Source organism: Chelon labrosus (genome assembly GCF_963514085.1).
Source record: "Chelon labrosus genome assembly, chromosome: 11".
Classification (NCBI taxonomy): Eukaryota; Metazoa; Chordata; class Actinopteri; order Mugiliformes; family Mugilidae; genus Chelon; species Chelon labrosus.
In genome coordinates, this window is record NC_140344.1 from 4,565,889 (window position 1) to 4,585,868 (window position 19,980).

The 19,980-nt window shown below is 39.9% G+C and overlaps 1 protein-coding gene across 2 annotated transcripts in view; it reads left to right on the forward strand.

Moving 5' to 3' along the window:
* The window catches only part of asz1 (ankyrin repeat, SAM and basic leucine zipper domain containing 1), a 29,344-nt gene extending 10,230 nt beyond the window's left edge, over positions 1-19,114 (forward strand). The window contains exons 5-14 of one of the 2 annotated variants that reach the window (XR_014699344.1): positions 4,522-4,633; positions 4,794-4,928; positions 5,168-5,218; positions 5,930-5,982; positions 7,080-7,152; positions 8,176-8,232; positions 10,565-10,677; positions 13,740-13,845; positions 14,341-14,457; positions 18,766-18,784. Coding sequence is in view for 1 of the 2 variants with exons in the window: in XM_084555829.1 (XP_084411955.1) it covers positions 4,522-4,633; positions 4,794-4,928; positions 5,168-5,218; positions 5,930-5,982; positions 7,080-7,152; positions 8,176-8,232; positions 10,565-10,677; positions 13,740-13,845; positions 14,344-14,457; positions 18,766-18,921 (970 nt within the window). In the remaining variant the exon portion in view is untranslated. Of the gene's footprint in view, positions 1-4,521; positions 4,634-4,793; positions 4,929-5,167; positions 5,219-5,929; positions 5,983-7,079; positions 7,153-8,175; positions 8,233-10,564; positions 10,678-13,739; positions 13,846-14,340; positions 14,458-18,765 lie in introns of both variants that reach the window. The other variant, XM_084555829.1, reaches the window with a different exon arrangement.
* Positions 19,115-19,980: the final 866 nt, after the last annotated feature.

Genomic DNA, 19,980 nt, shown 5'->3' on the forward strand with positions numbered 1-19,980 from the left:
TTTTCAAGTAGCATCTTTGCAGAATAATATTAATTACGGCTGAAGTAAGGCTGAAATTGGATAATGTTCTCTTTATGCATTAGTCCCATAATGACTCACTTATGTGTATGTTAATGTAGTATTTATACAATTTTAAGATTCACTTTCAGATGTAGTGTGTAACCAGGGTAAAGTGAGTCCGTCAGATATTTCTGAAAGTCATTGTTCTTGATGTCCTGATGGGAGTAATGATATTTACACTGAGCTGTCTACATATCGATCAGCTGACTGTTTGGGAACTGTCCAAAACTGACAGTCTGGAGGACACGTACACAAAACCCACACAACAGTATCTGAGTGACCTTGGTGCCTGTCTCACAGCAAAACCACCCTTGGGAAAATACTGTAGTATAACATAAAAGCAGGAATACAATGGTGCTATCTTTTTTGTTCTCTTGGAGAAGAGGAAGTAACTGATTAATTAGCGCAAAGGCTTGTAAAAAAGATGTTATCATACACGTCATAGTCACTGTTGCTTTTGTTTAAGTTCAGATAGAACATTAACTTATTTCTTGGAATTGTTAAAAGGAAATATATCTGCGTTTACCGCTTCGATAGTGTTCTAAACTTGCTGACATTTAAGAATGATTTACTCCTGTTTGACAAACATCAGCTCAGAGGCACTTGCACTCCAAGATCATCTGTTGGCAGAAATGTCAACACTTATTTTGCCAGCATAGTAGCACAGACCTCAACTCAGAGTGACAAAGCAAAAAAGGCACAAATGTGAGTAGGACTTAGTGTTGGCTCATATAACTGTATACTGTTGAAAAAAGTAAAACCATATGTAGAGGTAGCAGTATCTTCAGTATCTCTCTGTGCTTGTGATGGCAGTATTTCTGGAAATATTGAAAATCAATAAGCAGGACAACTTTAAGTTTAAGTTCACACTTTTTCATCATTGTGGCAATTCATGAGAAATGCATAAACTACATAAACTCAACATTCAAGAACAAAATGATAAAGCTATTTGGCATATTCTGTATAATGGTAACACAAAGCATTGTGCATTGACAAAAAATAAAGGCAATGAGTGGATACACATTTGAAAATGTCCAGGTTGCCTTCTGAATTTTTGTTCAGCAAAAATGTCCGGTCCACATGCTCTCTTCACCACTGTGTGATTTTATGTGGCTATGCACCATTTTAAGTGAACATTTTTTTTTTTCCTATAAAGTGATGCCGATGAGTACAAGATCAGTATCAGAATGGACCCGTTCAGACCTGGCATTAAGATCTGATCTGGGCTATGCCACCTGGGCTGTACATGTGTTCAGACCTGGCATTAAAAATGTGCCTCCGAATGTGTCTCCATATCTGATCTCAGTTTCATGCTCTATATGCTACTAAACCTTGACATCATCTGCAGTAAAATATTATAACAGCTGCTGTCCCTAATGGATCTCTACTGCTGCTCCAGAACCGAGAACAGTGCTGTTTTATGTGTGCGTCATGACTTTGGAACACACACTAAGTTATTATTTATTGATTCCGCCCTGACGTTAGTTAGACCTGCACAACACTCAGATTATTACTCAATCCCTGGAATTTTCCAGATGCACCATAATCTCTGGTAATAAAGGTAAATAAATAAATCCGAAAATGAGGAAATGCATATCTTAACCACACCTGGCTCCTCATCCATCAACATGACAGCATCATAATTAACACAGAATCACTCATATACTCCTATTAAATACTTTGATTTTTAAATTGCTACTTAGATTTATTTATTTTTTAGTTAACAGCTACAAGGACAGACATTATCAAAGGCTCTCATTACTAAGGAACAGACATAAATTATGGGTTTTCTTTCCTTATTAGCCATGTGTTTTTTCTCTGAATGAATGATGCAAACTCCTGGACACAAGTGACCTAGACCACTTCCAAATGTGGTCTGGGGGTGTTCACACGTGTCTTTTACGTGATTGGACCGCCCAGATTGGATCCTAATGCAAGGTCTGAACAGGCTCTTTGATACTCTCAAACGCATGTGCACACGCACATGCACACGTTTGTACAGCTATATTAGTAAGGACATTTATTGACATAATGCATTCCCTAGCCCCTTACCCTAACCATATTGTAACCTTTACCCTAAAACTGAGTCTTAACCCTCAAACAGCCTTGTAGAGAAGTGAGGACCGACCAAAATGTCTTCACTTTGCACAAATGTCCTCACTCCAATGATATACAACTCAAACTGGTCCTCAGAAAGATAGCTGCACAAGTGCACACACACACAGTTCCTGGTAAACGTGTAAAGTGATGAATTGCCCCCAAACTTTCCCATCCTTTTAGGCTGATGTATTTTTCTCATCCACTCTGTCAGCCTGTGGTGAATAAGATTTAGAAGTATGGGAACAGAGGTTATTTATATACAGCCCATGTTCAGGTGCAAGGTAGTAGCGGAATGACTTGAAGGTTAAAGTCGTGAGTACCAGGTCTTCACTTAACAATTGTTCGCTCTGGAAAATTGTGAATTGATATATGCGAAGTTGACTGCAGTTTACCCACAGACAAAATGTAAACCTCTGATATGTTTTGGCTTTGATTCGGCTGGACCCCTTTTTCCATTTGCGAATCAATGATTACAACAGATAAGACATACACTGCCTGGCCAAAAAAAAGTCGCCACCTAGATTTAACTGAGCAAATAGGTACAAGCCTCCTATTGGATAATTACTGCATGAGTGATTATCGTTCAGCTGGCAACAAGTTATTTAACGCCAAATGATGAAATAAGTAGCTTCTCATTTCTTAAACAACCATGTCTAAAGACACATTCCGTGGTCGTGGAGAAGATGTTAGTGTGTTTGAGAAGGGTCAAATCATTGGCATGCATCAAGCAGAGAAAACATCTAAGGAGATTGTAGAAACTACTAAAACTGGGTTAAGAACTGGCCAATGCATTATTAAAAACTGGAAGGATAGTGGGGAACAATCGTCTTCGCGGAAGAAATGTGGTCGGAAAAAAATCCTGATTGATCGTGATCGCCGATCACTTACAGGTTTGGTGAAATCTAATTGAAGAAAAACAACAGTAGAACTCAGGGCTTTTTTTAATAGTGAAAGTAAGAGCATTTCTACACGTACAATGCGAAAACTCAATGGATTGGGACTGAACAGCTGTGTAGCCTTAAGAAAACCACTAATAACTGAGGGTAACCAGGAAAAAAATGCTTCAGTTTGCTAGGGAGCATAAAGATTGGACTCTGGAGCAATGGAATTTGGTCTGATGAGTCCAGATTTACCCTGTCCCAGAGTGATGGGTGCATCAGGGTAAGAAGAGAGTCAGATGAAGTGATGCACCCATCATGCCTAGTGCCTACTGTACAAGCCTGTGGGGGCAGTGCTATGATCTGGGGTTGCTGCAGTTGCTCAGGTCTAGGTTCAGCAACATTATGTGTCCAAAGAATGAGGTCAGCTGACTACCTGACTATACTGAATGACCAGGTTATTCCATCAATGGATTTTTTCTTCCTTGATGGCACGGGCAAATTCATTCCAGGATGACAATGCCAGGATTCATGGGGCTCAAATTGTGAAAGAGTGGTTCAGGGAGCATGAGACATCATTTTCACACATGGATTGGCCACCACAGAGTCCAGACCTTTACCCCATTGAGAATCTTTGGGATGTGCTGGAGAAGGCGTTGTGCAGTGGTTAGACTCTCCCATCATCAATACAAGATTTTAGTGAAAAAACACTGGATGGAAATAAATCTGGTGACGCTGCACGAACTCATAGAAACGATACCACAGCGCATGCGTGCTGTAATCAAACCTAAAGGTGGTCCAGTGAAATATTAGAGTGAGTTTTTTTTTTTTGGCCAGGCATTGTATAACAGTTCCTTAAAGCTTATTCTGGTGTTATCAATCTAAAGCATCATCACGTTTCTTAATCAGTCGCCTGGTGAACTAATTAGATCAGCTCTGCTTGACAACTACAAAGCTTTTAAGAACATTTCAAGCCAACAGTTCAAATTAAGATTAGATTCTTTGCACTTTTACCTTGTATTTATAATGAGGAAATAGGTTCTGATCATAATTAAGACTGGGCAGTGCTTAGTTGGTGCTTAGATTGTTTGTGTTCTGACTGACCAGTTGAAAGGTGACTGTATACTGTGGTGTCTGCTCCCCCCTGGTGGTTTCTCTGAGCTGCATTCACTCATGCCCCCATTGTTGTTGAATCACTTCCCCTCCAGTGTCCTCATCCCTTCTTTAATCTCTGTGTTCTGTGTATCATTTTGTCCACTATTTCTCTTATCCTCCTAACTGTGGTTTACTTTGGTCTTCTTGCATCATACGTTCTTGTCTCTTGTTTCCTACTGATCATTTCTCCCAGTCCTCATTCAGGCCATGTTTCTTTGTCATTACATTCTACATATCTTTAGCTACCGTTCCTTGGAAGGAGCTGTTTTCTTGAAATTTGATTGTCTTTAACCTCTTTTCTAGTTTCTTGTCTGCTGTTTTTTTTCAGGTCTCACATGACCTGCCTAATGCTGGCAGCCAGGGACGGCCACTGTAAAGTCATCAACATACTGGTGTCTCATGGTGCAGAAATCAACGTCCAGACGTGCAATGGATACACAGTGTGTCACCTTTTTTGTCATGCAGAATCACTGTGGCAGTGACACTGTAGCTCAGAAGGCACAATGAGTTTATAAGATGCACATATGGGATCATTTTTATCTAGACAACATTTAAAATCTGCTTTGACTTTGTGTCTATAAATGATAATATTTTTGTCAGGCTTTGTCTATTGCAGTGCAGTATGGCAGAGAGGAGGCAGTACTGAAGCTCCTCCAGCTTGGAGCAGACAAAACCATAAGGACAAAGGCTGGCAAGAACCCTGCTGATCTGGCTGAGATCTTCAATCACCCACAGGTAGAAACACTTCTTGGATGCACTAAATTCTGTATATTTATAAATTTGGTAAGCTGGAAATGTTATTAAATATATATATATTTTTAGGAAGGACGTAATAAGAAATCTTGTGATTAAAAGCATTCCCTGAATTGTTAATGAATGACATTCATAGGTGTTTTGCTGTGCTGTATGATTTTCCATGTCTTGCTCCAGTCTGCTTGATTGCACGGTATTCTTTCACACGATTTTGTCCACAGATAGCAAGGCTCCTAGCCTCTCCAACCCACATTTCTACAAGGGATGCAACGGTACGAGTATTTATCCTGAACTGTCACATTGCAGATGTTTATGGATGCAGTTGTATGTAAAATACACAGTACAAAGATTTATGAACGTAATGTTTAAGCCTCATGGTGTTTGTAGGTTTGTAACATGACATGCTAAGATTAGGTCAAGCTGAATGAGTCAATCACACTATGACGTTTTATGATTGAGTATGAGTGAGTGGTGGGTCATATGAGGGCATATGTTGTAGGGTATATCTGCATGTGTTCACTCGGTACACTTTGGGTTTGATTTATAGTTGGCCTACCTGTGAGGCCTGAATTTGCCTGAGTTTTTCCAGAGGATGTGGCTGGGTCCTCAGCATTGACAAAAAGAGAGAGAAAGGCAGAATGACTTGAACTTATTAGAGTTTAACTAGAACTTCTGTCTATAATACTTAACTATAGATATGTTGCACTTGTCTTTATGGATGTTTTTGTAATTGATTTATGTTGTACTTGAGAGTAAATGGGTCAGTCTTTTCTTATTCATGGCATGCAGCGTTTGGGTGTCTATACTGTTGCAGAAGAAATTATGGCCAATTGGGAGGTTTTAATCATTTTAATTTTTTGAAAAGTAAATGGTGAAAAAGATGGTTGTTTTGGTTTTCTCTGTTGTTCCAAAAAAAAGTATTTAATGGTGCCTCCAAATCATGAATATTGTGCACTATTACACACCTAATTTCTACCATTCAGGCCAAGAATGACACTCTCTCGAAGTTCTCTGAACCCCCACCTTCCAAGGAAAGGTAAGACATCTCAAGACTTAAATTCACTGTCTTTTTTGAGCTTGTCCCACTACTATGTTTTCTCCGACTCTTTTTTTTTTTTAGTTTCCTCTCTAGCCTTGGCAGCAGAAACAAACCAGCAACGTCATTTTTACTTTCTTTTAACAATTGTAGCTAAATATTTCTTGCTGCTGTGTAAATTAGCTTGAAGGGAGTGTAAGGTCAGACAGCAGGTAAGATAAGTACAACATGTACTCAGACATAACTTTCTCTGAATCAATAAAGTTAACACCAGCAGTTTAATAAGGTTATTTTAGGAGTAAATTGCAATGCATCACTGTATTCATAGAGTTATGCTGGACACTAATCTGTCTGTTGTACAAGTAATATTCCACTCCTCACTGCAGACTTTTTGTAGATCGCCCCCTGTTGGATTTTCACTAACACAGTGCCTGTGTGGCAGGTGTTGTTGAACCTTGTTCATACAGACATAAACAATAATAAACCTCGCGCTTGAATGTTTAGTCCATTCAGGCACAGCTGGGTAATTATAATCAACCAGAAACATTGGATTTGACCGTGCCTAGCACCAGGAATTACAGCCTGTAAACATTTTAGTCGTCTTTCTCTTTTGTCAGCTGCAAGGAAGTTAAAACCATAATTTCACATGGTTTGATCATCGTCAAACTTGTCATGCCAACATTCAGACTGGATCTGTGGGTGAACCGCAGATACTGTTGTGTCTGCACTCAGTGACACTTTGTTTGGAGCCACTTGATCTCCCAAAGTGAAGAGAAAGATATGTCTTTGGTTATTCCCAGGCCTCTCTGCCAGAGGATTAAAGGTTCAGTTCAGTAATATTGCGGCAGGAAGAAGTACAGTTTATTGACAAAGGATACTTTTTAACGGCAGATTTTTGCTTCTTTAGACCGTTAAACTAAAAGTGTGAAAGATAATTTCTCCATTCAGTATGATCATGTAATACTATAAAATCTATTCAGACATTATTATGCAGTCTTCATCCCAACTGATCCATTCTGTACTTTAGTAAATACTGAGGAAAAAGTTAATAGTTTCAGTTAGTGTAAGAGTTAAGGTGAGCTCTCTGCCCTACTCAGTGTAACCGAGCTTGATGACTTTAAGCTTCTCCTAGAAGGCCTTGATCTTGGCTACGTTGCTGACATCTTGACTGTAAGTACTGTACTGCACACGGCAGTATGATTTTCCTGTATATTTTGTTGAATATTGACGTGTATAATGTATATTTTTGAATGTGCCTTACCTTTTGTAATGTCAGTTATTTCTGTTATTTTATCTCACTGATTATGTTTACATGGACAGTAATTCTTCAACTCAATCGCTATCATTTTGATTAGAAATTCCAACATAATTATAAACCTAGAAGCTACATGAACAATCTTGTACGATATTTACATGGACTACATGATCAGTCAGAATATACATTTTTGTGACACATGCAAAAATAGTTTTTGGTTGTTTTAAAAGTAATAATGTGTTTTTTTTTTTCTCCCAACTTTATTGGCAACAATGAATTAATTAAGTAGAAAAACCGGCGAGATGGACCGTGACTCATGTTTTCAATGGTGGTGCCCACATCAATTTCAGCTTTGTTCTTCTTTACGAACACTTGTTTGAACAACTTGGTTTTCTTCCACTAAGTTTTTGTCCGCTTGCCAGATACTCATCATGTCACCTAATGTTTACACAAACGTGCAGAAAGAATATTTATTCCATCCAGAGAGAAACAATCAGATCAAGGGTTTACATTGGTTGGCCTATTGAATGAATTATCAAAGGTTTACTCCACCCCCTCACAATCCATCTCTGCTATCTCAGCAGAGCTAGCATGCCTGGTACATTATAGTATTATAGTAATGGGTGAGTTAAAAGAATGCTGAATGAGTTGAGCACAGCTGTATTATTGACAGTATGACATTTACATGCTTGGGAACTTTTCACGAGATATGTAGTTTACATATTTTACTTAATGCATAATGGATCTAGTTTGCTGGATTTGTTTAAACTGAGGGTCAGTTAATGTTTGTGCAAGTATCTACTTGTTACCTTATGGTAAAGTCTCATGCAGGTACATCTGTTTTTGGTCGCAGAACGAGGAGCAGATGTTGGAGTTTTGATTTGGTAAATGCTGAGCAATGTTTTTGTTTCGGACTTTTCACATAAACACCTGGACAGGAAAATGACAGCACCTGGAGTTACCTGTTGACCATGGAGAAGGAGGACCTTGAGAAGGTAAATGATGACTGGTAACATCTGTGTGTCTGTCAGCTCTGTTGCTTGCTGCCAGGCTTATGAGTGACCCTGAAAAAGACAGCAGTAGCTGCTGATATCTGTATTTAAGGAGAGATTAAATGGATACAGTTCGCTCTCTTTTTAACTATACAATTGGGTCTATATATGGTTGGACACTGATGTATTTTTTGTAATTTTATCTACTTATCAAAGATGCCAACTCAAAATTTTATTTTAAAGTATTCACATCCAAATAGGTGAAAAGATGTAGGCCAGTTTTAGAGATCTTTAAATATTTCTTCATCAGTTAATAGGTGAAAGTTCTGGAGTTGTTTTAAAGTATGGCATTTGCGCTTGGAAACATACTGTTAACCCACAACATGTGTGCGAAAAAGCTTTCAGTACAAGTAAAACCGGCTAGGTATGGCCTGTTATTTCAAAGTAGTCAACTTTTTCCTTGATGACAATTTTGCACATTTTGGCCTTCTCTCAATCAACTTCATGAGGTAGAACCCCAAAGCTAAAGGTCGCAACTTTGAATGATCTAAAATATAAAACCTATTTTTTTCAAACACTTTGTTTACTACGCAATTCCATATGCGTTCCTTCATAGTGTTGATGCCTTAAATATTAATCTACAATGTAGAAAATGTTTTAACAAAATAAGAAACATTGAATGAGAAGGTGTGTCCAAACTCGTATATATACTTGTATATACGGGTGTGGGTATATACGCTATATTGCCAAAAGTATTCACTCACCCATCCCAATAATTTAATTCAGGTGTTCCAATCACTTCCATGGCCACAGGTGTATGAAATCAAGTATCTAGGCATGCAGACTATTTCTACAAACATTTGCGCATAGTGCGCAGATGTCGCCAACTTTCTGCAGAGTCAATCGCTACAGACCTCTAAACTTCATGTGGCCTTCAGATAAGCTCAAGAACAGTGTGTAGAGAGCTTCTGTAGTGGCATCAGCCATCTTGTACGGAGTGGTCTGCTGGAACAGTGGCATCACAGAGAGAGAGGGAGAGGAAGAAGCTGGATAAGATCATCGGGAAGTCCAGCTCTGTCCTGGGCTGCCCCTTTGACTCAGTGAGGGAGGTGGGTGACAGGAGAGTTCTGGCTAAACTGTCCTCCATGCTGGACAATGAGTCCCACCCCCTGCATGGTGACCTGACAGGACTGAGGAGCAGCTTCAGTGACAGACTGCTTCACCCTCGATGTGTGAAGGAAAGATACAGAAGGTCTTTCCTTCCTGCTGCTGTTAGGCTTCAAAACGAGCACTCCTAATATGTGCAATATTATTACACCATAAGGTGTAATAACTTTATAACCCAGCTACACCAGTCTGTGCAAGATCTGACTATTCAATCTGTGCAATCTCTGCCATTTCTGTATGCTGTTTCAAACTGCAATTTCCCCATTGTGGGACAAATAAAGGTTTTTCTTATTCTTCTTATGAAATGGGTTTCATTAGCCAAGCAGCTGCATCCAAGCCATACATCACCAAGTGCAATGCAAAGTGTCAGATGCAGTGGTGTAAAGCACACTGCCACTAGACTTTAGGGCAGTGGAGACGTGTTCTCTGGAGTGACCAATCACACTTCTGGCAATCTGATGGATGAATCTGGGTTTGGCAGTTGCCAGGAGAACGGTACTTGTCTGACTGCATTGTGCTAAGTGTGAAGTTTGGTGGAGGGGGGATTATGGTGTGGGGTTGTTTTTCAGGAGCTGGGCTTGGCCCTTTACTTCCAGTGAAAGGAACTCTGAATGCTTCAGTATACCAAGAGATTTTGGACAATTCCATGCTCGCAACTTTGTGGGAACAGTTTGGGGATGGCCCCTTCCAGTTCCAACATGACATGGTCCATAAAGACATGGATGAGCGAGTTTAGTCCACTGAGGTGGAATGGACAATAAACAATGTCCAGTGCGTTCCATATATTCGGATTCTTGAAATCCATTTATTTTTAGTCACAGAAGATGCTCTCACCATGTTGAAATATTACAGCAAATCCATATAAGGCCTTCTCGTCCACAATCAGTGTCTGATCTCACAAATGCACTTCTGGAAGAATGGTCAGAAATTCCTATAAACACACTCCTAAACCTTGTAGAAAGGCTTTCCAGAAGAGTTGAAGCTGGTATAACTGCAAAGGGTGGGCAGGCGTCATATTAAACCCTATGGATTAAGAATGGGATGCCACTTAAGTTAATATGCGTGTAAAGGCAGGTGAGTGAATACTTTTGGCAATATAGTCTGTGTGTGTGTGTGTGTGTGTATACACACACACACACACACACACAATGTTTTTTGCATTTGGCAGATTGGTCTTACAGACCCAGAGGACCAGCAGAAGCTGCTGAGTGCTGTGCAGCAGATGAATCCAGACAAAGTGGACCTCGACACATTCAGCCAACTGGAAGTTGCAGACAGTGGGTAGGATACCACATCTTTAAGTTAATCAGTCTAGCAATGTGTACTCAACAGAACCTTTTTATGATTTACACAGAATACACACAACTATGCTATGATTTGTTTGAGCTTATTTTTCAGGAAGACGGTATTAAAAGAGTTAAGCGATTAATAGTCTGATCAACAGATTCATTCTCTGCACACTATAGTCTCTATACACAGTACATTCCAAACATATAAACTGTAGATTATGGTACTGAAAAACTTGTCAAAAGGTGTTAGAGAACCCTTACAGTATGTGAAAATACTCAGTCCACTAGGAATGTCTGATAAGCTGTCCATTGCAAAAAAAAAGGAAAGAATATTCCACAAACACTCGCCACAAAGCCAGAAACAAAGTTGACGATTGTAGCAAAAATTTAAACACTTGTCAGCCACACACCTTATACCTTCCCCCACATTCAGCCCACCTTCATCTTCTTGTAATGCTCTATCTGTCCTCCTCCACTGGAAGTCGTACATCAACCCTATGATCATCTCACTGTTCTGGATCAGTATCTCTCTCCCCCTCATCTCCATAGACTACCCCTGAGCCAGGCCTTAATGGTTTAAGCGGAGCTGTAATGATTTGTAAGGTGAGAGGCGATGGGTGGTTGCAATGAGCAAAGGAGCGAACTGCAGAGGCTAAACACAGTCATAGCACCGCACCCAATCACTTCATGAATCCTCTGCCCAACTAGGCTCATTAGTTTCACCCGGCCTTACCTGGCGGCTGAGAGATGACTGGGATGGATCTTGATCTTGAGCAAGGCAGAACCACTTTAAGCTTCTTCAGGGGTAGATATAGTACAATAGTAGCCTTGTGTCTTTCTTGACATGCCCAGTACCTGTCAAATTAAAACTGTGATGTGAAACAATTAACTGATGTGCAACACTTTAAGCTCTGTTACCTCATGGCACAAAATGGCTGGTCCTGTACCTTTGGAGACTGTTCAAGCTCAGCTTGAAGGACAAACATGAGACTGCTGCATATTTCTTGACCTTGTCCAAAACCTCCAATGTAGAGGCAGCTGCCTAGAATTCTGGACAAAATATCAACGAGTGCCTTTCATTATAAAATTGCTGAATCACCAGATACAGACATAGCCTTTTAAGCTTATTTTTCAAGGGAACTATAGACAGCCAAATCAAATGTAAGTGCTGGGGAAACAAACCCACAGATTTGGGTGTGTGGGGAGTTTGGGAATGCAATGACAAAATAACTTTGGTTGGCCTCGTAGACATTCTGGCTCAACATCAAAGTCAGGAAGGGTTAACAGGGCTTTGCCAAAGATAGGAAGAGAACTGCTAATCTTATTTCTGGAGTCTGGGCAGTGGAAGATAAATATCTATCCTTATAATTAACATAATAAGACATATAATTTAGTACTTGGGTAGTACTTGTTTACTTGTTTTTAGGTTGTCTTTTCTTTATTGATGACCATTCATTGCCATGTAGAGAATACAGTGAATGAACTGACAGGAGTGGAAGATACCCTGGTTTGGAAGTTCTTTTGCAGTAGGATTTTGCTGCCTAGTGACTCCTATACTTTGCCTGCTGCCCTTGTGACCCAGCCCTTGATAATGGATATGAAATAGATAGATTGATGAATGGAAGCCAATTAATTACAATTTTGGTGGTGCTATTTGCTCCTCTTAAAGGTGCCCTGTGATTTTTTGGCAGCTGTTACTTCTGCAAAGTTTAATCAAATGGGTTCCGATTTTCATGTTTTCTGGTTTAGGTAAGGAAATTAATGCATTCAATATGTTGATGGCTTCTGGCATACACATACTGCCTTTATGGAAGAATCTACAACATAACTTGTTTAGGGTAAAGTTGGAGCCCTACATAGATGGACTGAGATAGGCCTTGGGCTCAAACGCACACTGTCACTTCTGGTCAAAGTTGGTCAAGTGATATGTGACAGAACTATTGTTGGTCTCAAGTGGCCTAAGGAAATGTGTGTAGTGAACCTGTTTGTGAACATGTTTCACCATGCAAGTCATTCGCTGGAAGCTGCTGGAAGGAAATGGCTATGCCCAATAGATTTTGGCTGGATAAATAAACTTCATTGGCACTATGCACCCTCTATCAGCATTCAACCATAACATCTCCTATGCATTCAGCAATCTTCCCACTCGGGCCCATCATCACTCTCTGCCCCCTAGATAAACTAACAGCAGGAAGAAGGGAGGTGAGGGTGCAGCACTGTCTGACTGACAGTGTTTACTCGGCCTTCTGACAGAGTGCGAGGAGGGCCGGGACGGCTGGCTGCCCAGTCCCCTCGCCAAGGGAAATGTACCATTAAGATAAGAGCTATCAATATCCCACAAGACCAAGGAATGGGAAGAGAGCAACGGAGAGGTTGATGAATATAAATAACTAATCATCTAAGGTGGATGTTTTCAGGGAGGGATGACAGCATGGGTTAACACAATGAGGAGGTGGGGAGAAGGCTTGGCCACCTGCTCAGTTTTCTATAGAGTTTGATGAGGTGGTCTCCAGGAAAATGCATGGAGAATGTTAACACAAAGTTTGGTCCAAACTATCAATCTGTCTGTGCTGTCATTCTGGAGCATCTTTAGCAGACATTGCCTTGTTTTTCATCTTAAGGTTCACTTTTTAAGAAAGTAAACCTCCTGACCTCAGTTTTTAGAGCTCATAGAGCTTTAAATTATACAAGACCCATATTCATATGCCCCTGAAAAAATATGCGTGACCTGTCAAATGAGCTCTTTATTATTTAGACTGGGATTAGGCAATTGTGATTGTGAGTGAATTGTGGCAACATTTGAACAAATTTTGTGTTTCTGGTTGAAACACAAAATTTGTTCAAATGTTGCCACAATTCACTCACAATCACAATTGCCTAATCCCAGTGACAATGTTTTTTGTCATCAGCCAGTTCAGCAGTATAGGATGACATTAAATCACATTTAATGGGTCACAAACTTTCAGCTCCCAAGGGTGCCACCTTGAAAATATTTTCTTTAAAAATCTATTTTATTTGTTTTCTGAGATTGTTATCTGGCCTCATGTTTTGCAGAAGTGAAGAGCTAACGAATTTCCTCATAAGTGTGAGTCAGCAGTTTTGCTACCTGACGGAGGCAGTTCAGGATGTCATCCGCCTTTTCCCGAGCCATCCGTCTCAGGTACATGCCATCTTATGTGGTGCCCCAATTACCAAGCAGGTGTTGACAACGAATTGATGTTAATGCTCATAATGGTTTTCGTTGAAAATACATTTTCGAACGCATTTTAAGAGTGTTATATAGATCATGGACCATATAAACAGATGAACAAGCCCTCAGGAAATGTCACTCATAGATAAAATGGTAAAAAAATAAATAATTATAACAGGCTGTAAACATGCTTGTTTGTGCTGTAAATATGAGCATTTAAACGCTGAGATCATTGCTGATTGACTCACTTTTGGAGCCAGTCTTAAGTGGCCATTGGAGGAACTGCACTATTTTGGCATTTAAGCATGATCTTAATTTTCCAGCCCTGGGCATTGCCACTTGATATGATACACCCTTCCAGGGGTTACAACATGTACAATTCAAATGTTTTACATTAGACTCTTTCTACTCAACCTGTGACCTGGATTCTAAAACAGAATTTATTTGTGTCTCATATCCTTCAAGTAGCTGGTCTTCTCACTAGACCCAAAGAAGGAAGGCCAGGCTGTCTGCAACCAATTAATGGTTCAGACTCAAGACCTGCAAAAGGAAGTCATCTGCCTCCGCAATCTACTATGTCAGGTCAACACACATACACACACACACACACACACACACACACACACACACACACACACACACGTTTGTATTGCTATCTTTGTTGCAGCAAGGTATGAATTTATGCTTTTATGTTTGGTTATGAAAAAGTTAAAGTGACAGTTACTGTATGTACTAAGGCAAGGTATTTTTAAATTGAAATATGTCGATCGCAGTAAAAACAAAAATGAAATGGTAAACAGCTGGAAATAAGCATAAATATATAGGAATGCAAAATAAAGCATTTTGAGAGAAAATCTCCATAAAAACTTAGCTTGTAGAGAATGTACGGAATATGATTTGTCTGGCATTTGTGTGAGTGCCTTGCCACTGAAACTGACATATCCATGAAGTAAGCTTTTAATTTTTTTTCTGCTGATAATATTGGTTTGCCTCGAGCACATACTTCAAGACAGTTTAAATTCCTTTCATACAAAGCTAACTGAAGGTTTTCCCTTTACTACTGAAGGATTAAAACCAACATGTACAACGCATAGTGTAAGTGTGATGGTGTGTGTTAGATGTTGGGTTATATGAATTCTGACGAGCTCCAACAGGTATGTGCAGGAGTGGTTGCATGTGTGCACCTGACTCTGTGTGTGGGTGTGTGCGCGTTTGCATTTGTATTCTAAGAGGAGAGAGTCGTTCCTGACAAGGCAGAATCTTCACAGCCCATAAGTCAGCACCGCTGTGACATCGACCTGTCAGCACAAAGACGATGAGGCGGAGGGCTGAGGGGGCTGATGGGAAGGCAAGGGTGGGGGCACAGGGAAGCAAGGAGAGGACGCAGGTTTGTGGGGTGAGAGAGTTTAAGGGGGAGAAAAGACTGAGGCAGGGGTAAGGAGGTGGAGTAGTAGGAGATAGAGATGCGTGTGTTTTGATAGCAGTGGTGAGGAGGTCATTGCTTGTGTCAGGCAGGAATCTTGACGGCCAACAGAGCCCATTTGGACCCGCTGGCTCCATGCCCCAGGAGGAAGGCACCTCACATGTGCCCTCATAGACATGAACAGAAAATCTAACCTAATCTATGAGAGCTTGTCTTTTGAAACACACACATCATCACTGACTGCTGGCAACAGAAGCATGTGTTATACACACTGTGCTTTAAAACAATCAGACATTTTCTCTTGAAGAAATACATTAAGAGTGAGATCTAAGCATGAACCAGTAATGAGAGCAGTCTTTATTGTTGCCATCTTATGTTGAAACTGGAAAGCTGCGGTGGACTTACACAAAGTTATTTACTGTAATCTGAGGATGATTTCACCATGAAGATGGACATAAATAAATTTATGTAAATTTTCCAAAATAAATTTGCAGTTGGGAGATGTGCTAAGAAATAATCTAGTGTAACCAGTGTCAGCAATAAGCAGTCTGTTGTGTGGTTGTTTGACAGTTCCATTTTCATTGATATCTCGGGGTGCTTTTACACTTAGTTCTTTGTTTTGAAACTGGGACCATTTCCCCCCTAGTCAGTTCATTTGGGCTAGTGTGAACACAGCAGTTGCACTCCATTACAAAACAATTAAACTGAGCTGAGACTGGTTCGAGAGGTTGGTCTCAGTCTGCTTGCAATTGCTCGCTGGAACGATTCATTTTCTGTGAGAACACATGTTCATCACAAACAGATACAACCTATTTAAAAGATTGTTATTATATAATCAAGCAGTTTACTTTGTGTAGAGTAGGTCGTGGTATGCCTTGAGAGTGCAACTTCCCCTTCGGAAGTATCTGGCAGCAGCAGTGGACCCTCTTAGCAGAAGCATTGATTATTGATCAGACTGAACATGTTGTTCATATAGACACCACTGATACATGAACCACTGAACAGCAGTAAATACCAGTGCACACACTCACTTCTGATGCTCTATTTTTAATTTAAATCTTTCTTGATTTTGAATAAACCACAAAACAGTTTCCAAGTGTGCAGTGTTGATGGTGTGTGAGGATTGCTGTGGGAACACAAACTAAACCAAATTTAAATGCAACTTTGTAACAGCATTGTATCATTTATTCCTTTAATCATTCCCTCTCCCAGGATCACAATCAGGACAGGGCCTTTTATTCCTTTAGTAGTCCTCTGTAAGATTGTTTCTACTTGAGTTTCAGGTGATCGTTGTGGCACAATGTAAGGAAGCTTTTTATCAATCCTCTATACTACTCTGTGAAAATAGCCTCTAAGTGACGACAGCATGTTTCTCACTGGAAATATTTATGTCAATATAGTGATAACATCCATTCTGCAATAAATACACTTTATATATTTTATTGGATCAAATGAGCCCGGACAGACATGCATATCAGCAGCAACTTTACTGACTGAAGGTGCTGGAAGAATACAGTGGCTGCACACAGCTTCTGTTTTTTATGTTTGTGTGTCGTGCACATAGATGTGGTCGCTCACACCCGCAGGTGACACAATACACATTCCTTCCAATGAACTCACATTACTGATCAGGTGGTGGTAGGTAGGAAAAACAATAATTCACATTTTAAAATGTATACCACAAGTATACACATATGATAGGGTGAAGAACACCACACTTAAACACAAACTTGTTGACATCTCCGCAATGCATCTTTGATGACAGCATATGTCCTAACTGATGTAATTAAAAAAATCCCTGCTCTATTTTGCACAATATTGTGCAGAGCTCCAGCCTCCCATGGTTTTTGGTAGCTTGACTGTGACTGATCTGTCAGTCGTGAACACACACTGGTTTCCCTCATCCCCTGAAGCTTTACGTCATTTAATGGAAGAGTGCATACTGTAATAATAATGGTCACAAACAGTTGAACAATTGGGAGCTGGGTTGGCTCAGTGTGGCTCATGGGTTGGCTCAGTGCCAGTTATTTATTCATGTCATAGAAATGCGACTTGCACTGGTGGTGCCTCAGTTGTAACACCATCTGCTATTGATGGATTGGTAAAATTATTACTAGTATGTTCAACCAGATAACCAGATGACCAACGGCCACATCAACCATCTGTAGAAATATTACAGCTTAGTGGGTTAAGAAACATTGAACTGGTCCTCCATGCCATCAGCAATTAGAATCGCCACACTCTTTAATCATCAGTCTCATTCTGCAAGTTATCACTCACATTTGATACAATAAACTTGTTATAATTAATTAATTGTGCTTGGATTTGGATGAAAGACACTGACTACCTCACCTTCTGAGTGAATTCTGAGTTGATTTGAAGAATGTATCAGATATACACATATTGTACATGAACATATGCCCCCACATAAACATATGTAGTTTAGCCTTTATTGGAGAGTAACAAAAATAATTTTGTTGTTTAAAAAAAATAAATAAATCATTTCCACAACACACAGATGATGTGTATGACTACATTGCTATTACTCATCTGTCCATCGCTACATGGAGCTCGACCTAACGATTTGCCAGAGCCTAATAAGTTCCCAATGGACAGGTCCCAGGCCAACTTTCTGCCACAAAAAAAACTTGTGGGTGTGGGAAGTTGGTCTGGCTTCCAGGCTACAGGAGCGTTACAAAACTTGCTGGGAACAACAACAAATTTCACCAGCATACCATAGCATTTTGATCTGTTCGCCATGTCATATCATGCAGAAAACAAGATTTCTTAGCTTAACTAAATTGAACAAAAAAAAAGAAATTTGTTACTGTGAACTAAGCATAACTTTGAGTACTTTGAGTTGTGAGAAAAAATACTATCTGGCATCTATGCATCTGTTTATGCACTGTGGGAATAATAGTTTCCTGGCATATACAAGAAACGTTGCCTTCTTGCTGATTCAAGAAGTAGTAAGAAATCTGGGTTCATTGCAGAAAACCACAAGTTCCCAAGCCATAAGAAAAACAGATATTCAACTCTTTGTATCTTCCAGCTTTCTCACATGACGGGGATTCTGTGTGACACTTTGTCACCCTCTGACTTGTGGGTTCAGGAAAAGCATAATTCCTCTGTGACTTGACCATGACCAAGATCCGACTCTCCGCTAGGCTCAGGATTTGCCACAGGAAGGTTTGGTGACTCAGGTTTGCGAGTCATACTGTGGTGGTACAATGGGACCAGACATGTCCTCACCCTCAAAATGAGCTAGTCTCTGACAACCACCCACCAGTTAACTGAGCAGATATGTCTCACCTAGTCAAGGTAAAACTGGCCTGAAACTGCCTGACCAGTACAACTTCTGCTTCCTGCAGGACCTCATGTCACTCTCAGCACAGGATTTGGTGTGCTGTCACCTTTATATTTGTGTGTGTTCTCTAAGTGAGTCTTTCTTTGTTGTCCTCCCTCAGATGGATGAAGCCAAAGATAACTGTCAGCCTCCTCAACCTGCACCCCACAGAAACAGGAGGATGGGGTCCCTGACCACAGTTGCTCTGGGCACGTTCGGAGTTGGCGTCCTCATGCTACTGTACAAAACAACCAGTGGAAAGGTTTACATGCTGTGAACCTGATCATAGCATTTTGTGTTTAAATGTTATCAGTTCTAAAAGGGCTAATATGTTTTAGAGTTTTGCCAGAAGATGCTTATTTTTGATTCAGTGTTGTTTTGTTCTTAAGTTATTTTATAAAGTTAAGTTAATTTAAGTTTCTTTTGGAAAGCGTCTTGTACAGTCAAACCAACATTAAAATGTGGATGTTTTTGTTCGAACAGAGAATGAAAGAAAATATCTAAATTAATAAGCAGTATTCAAAGAATACAAGTTTTAGGCCTTTAAGTTATGGACATTGTGCAAATTATGTCTTTTCACTTCATTTACCAGAGTGAGATAAAGATTAGCCTCAGATTGCATGAATTGGAGCCATATAGTTTAGCTGAAAGACTCGGGGGAGGTTGAAATGTCTTGTGCAGTAGTCATTTTAGGAGGAGATTAATGAAATACTTCCTGGGAGCAGCAGGGTGAGGAGATTTGTTGCCAGTGAGATCAAATAGTTGTTCACCTCAGATACACATCCGTTAGTAAGCTTATAGATGCATTTTTGAAGTACGGAGAAGACCGGACTTCCTGCTTATGCTAAGACTACTGCTACAAACTTAACCCACAAACACGAGTTGTTTTATTCATTTGGAACTTTTAAATAGAGTGCTGATCAAATTACCTCCTTGTCATCAGTAAAGCTGTTCAGTTTCAGTGAAGGATATGTTTTAAAGATCAGAAATAGAAATCCAAAAATTCATATGACTGTATAATGTGTTCATATCAGAAGTTCCTATTCTTTGTCAGTTATTTACTTCATCCTAGTTAGATAAGCCTGCCTTAATATTACTGACATCAAATGATAAGGAATTACTGTTGTTGAATTAAGCATGTAGTGAAACAGAAATCCTAATGCGATTTAGTAAATCAGTGAACAAATGACTCCAATTAAATAGGATTTACTTTACAGATTTATTACAGCTACTCCTGCTGCAGAAACAAAGCCAAGAAGAAAACCATAAAAGAGAGCGAGAGCTTTCTAAATCTCTTTGTTGTTTTATGGTTTTCTTCCACGGAGATCATGGGAGA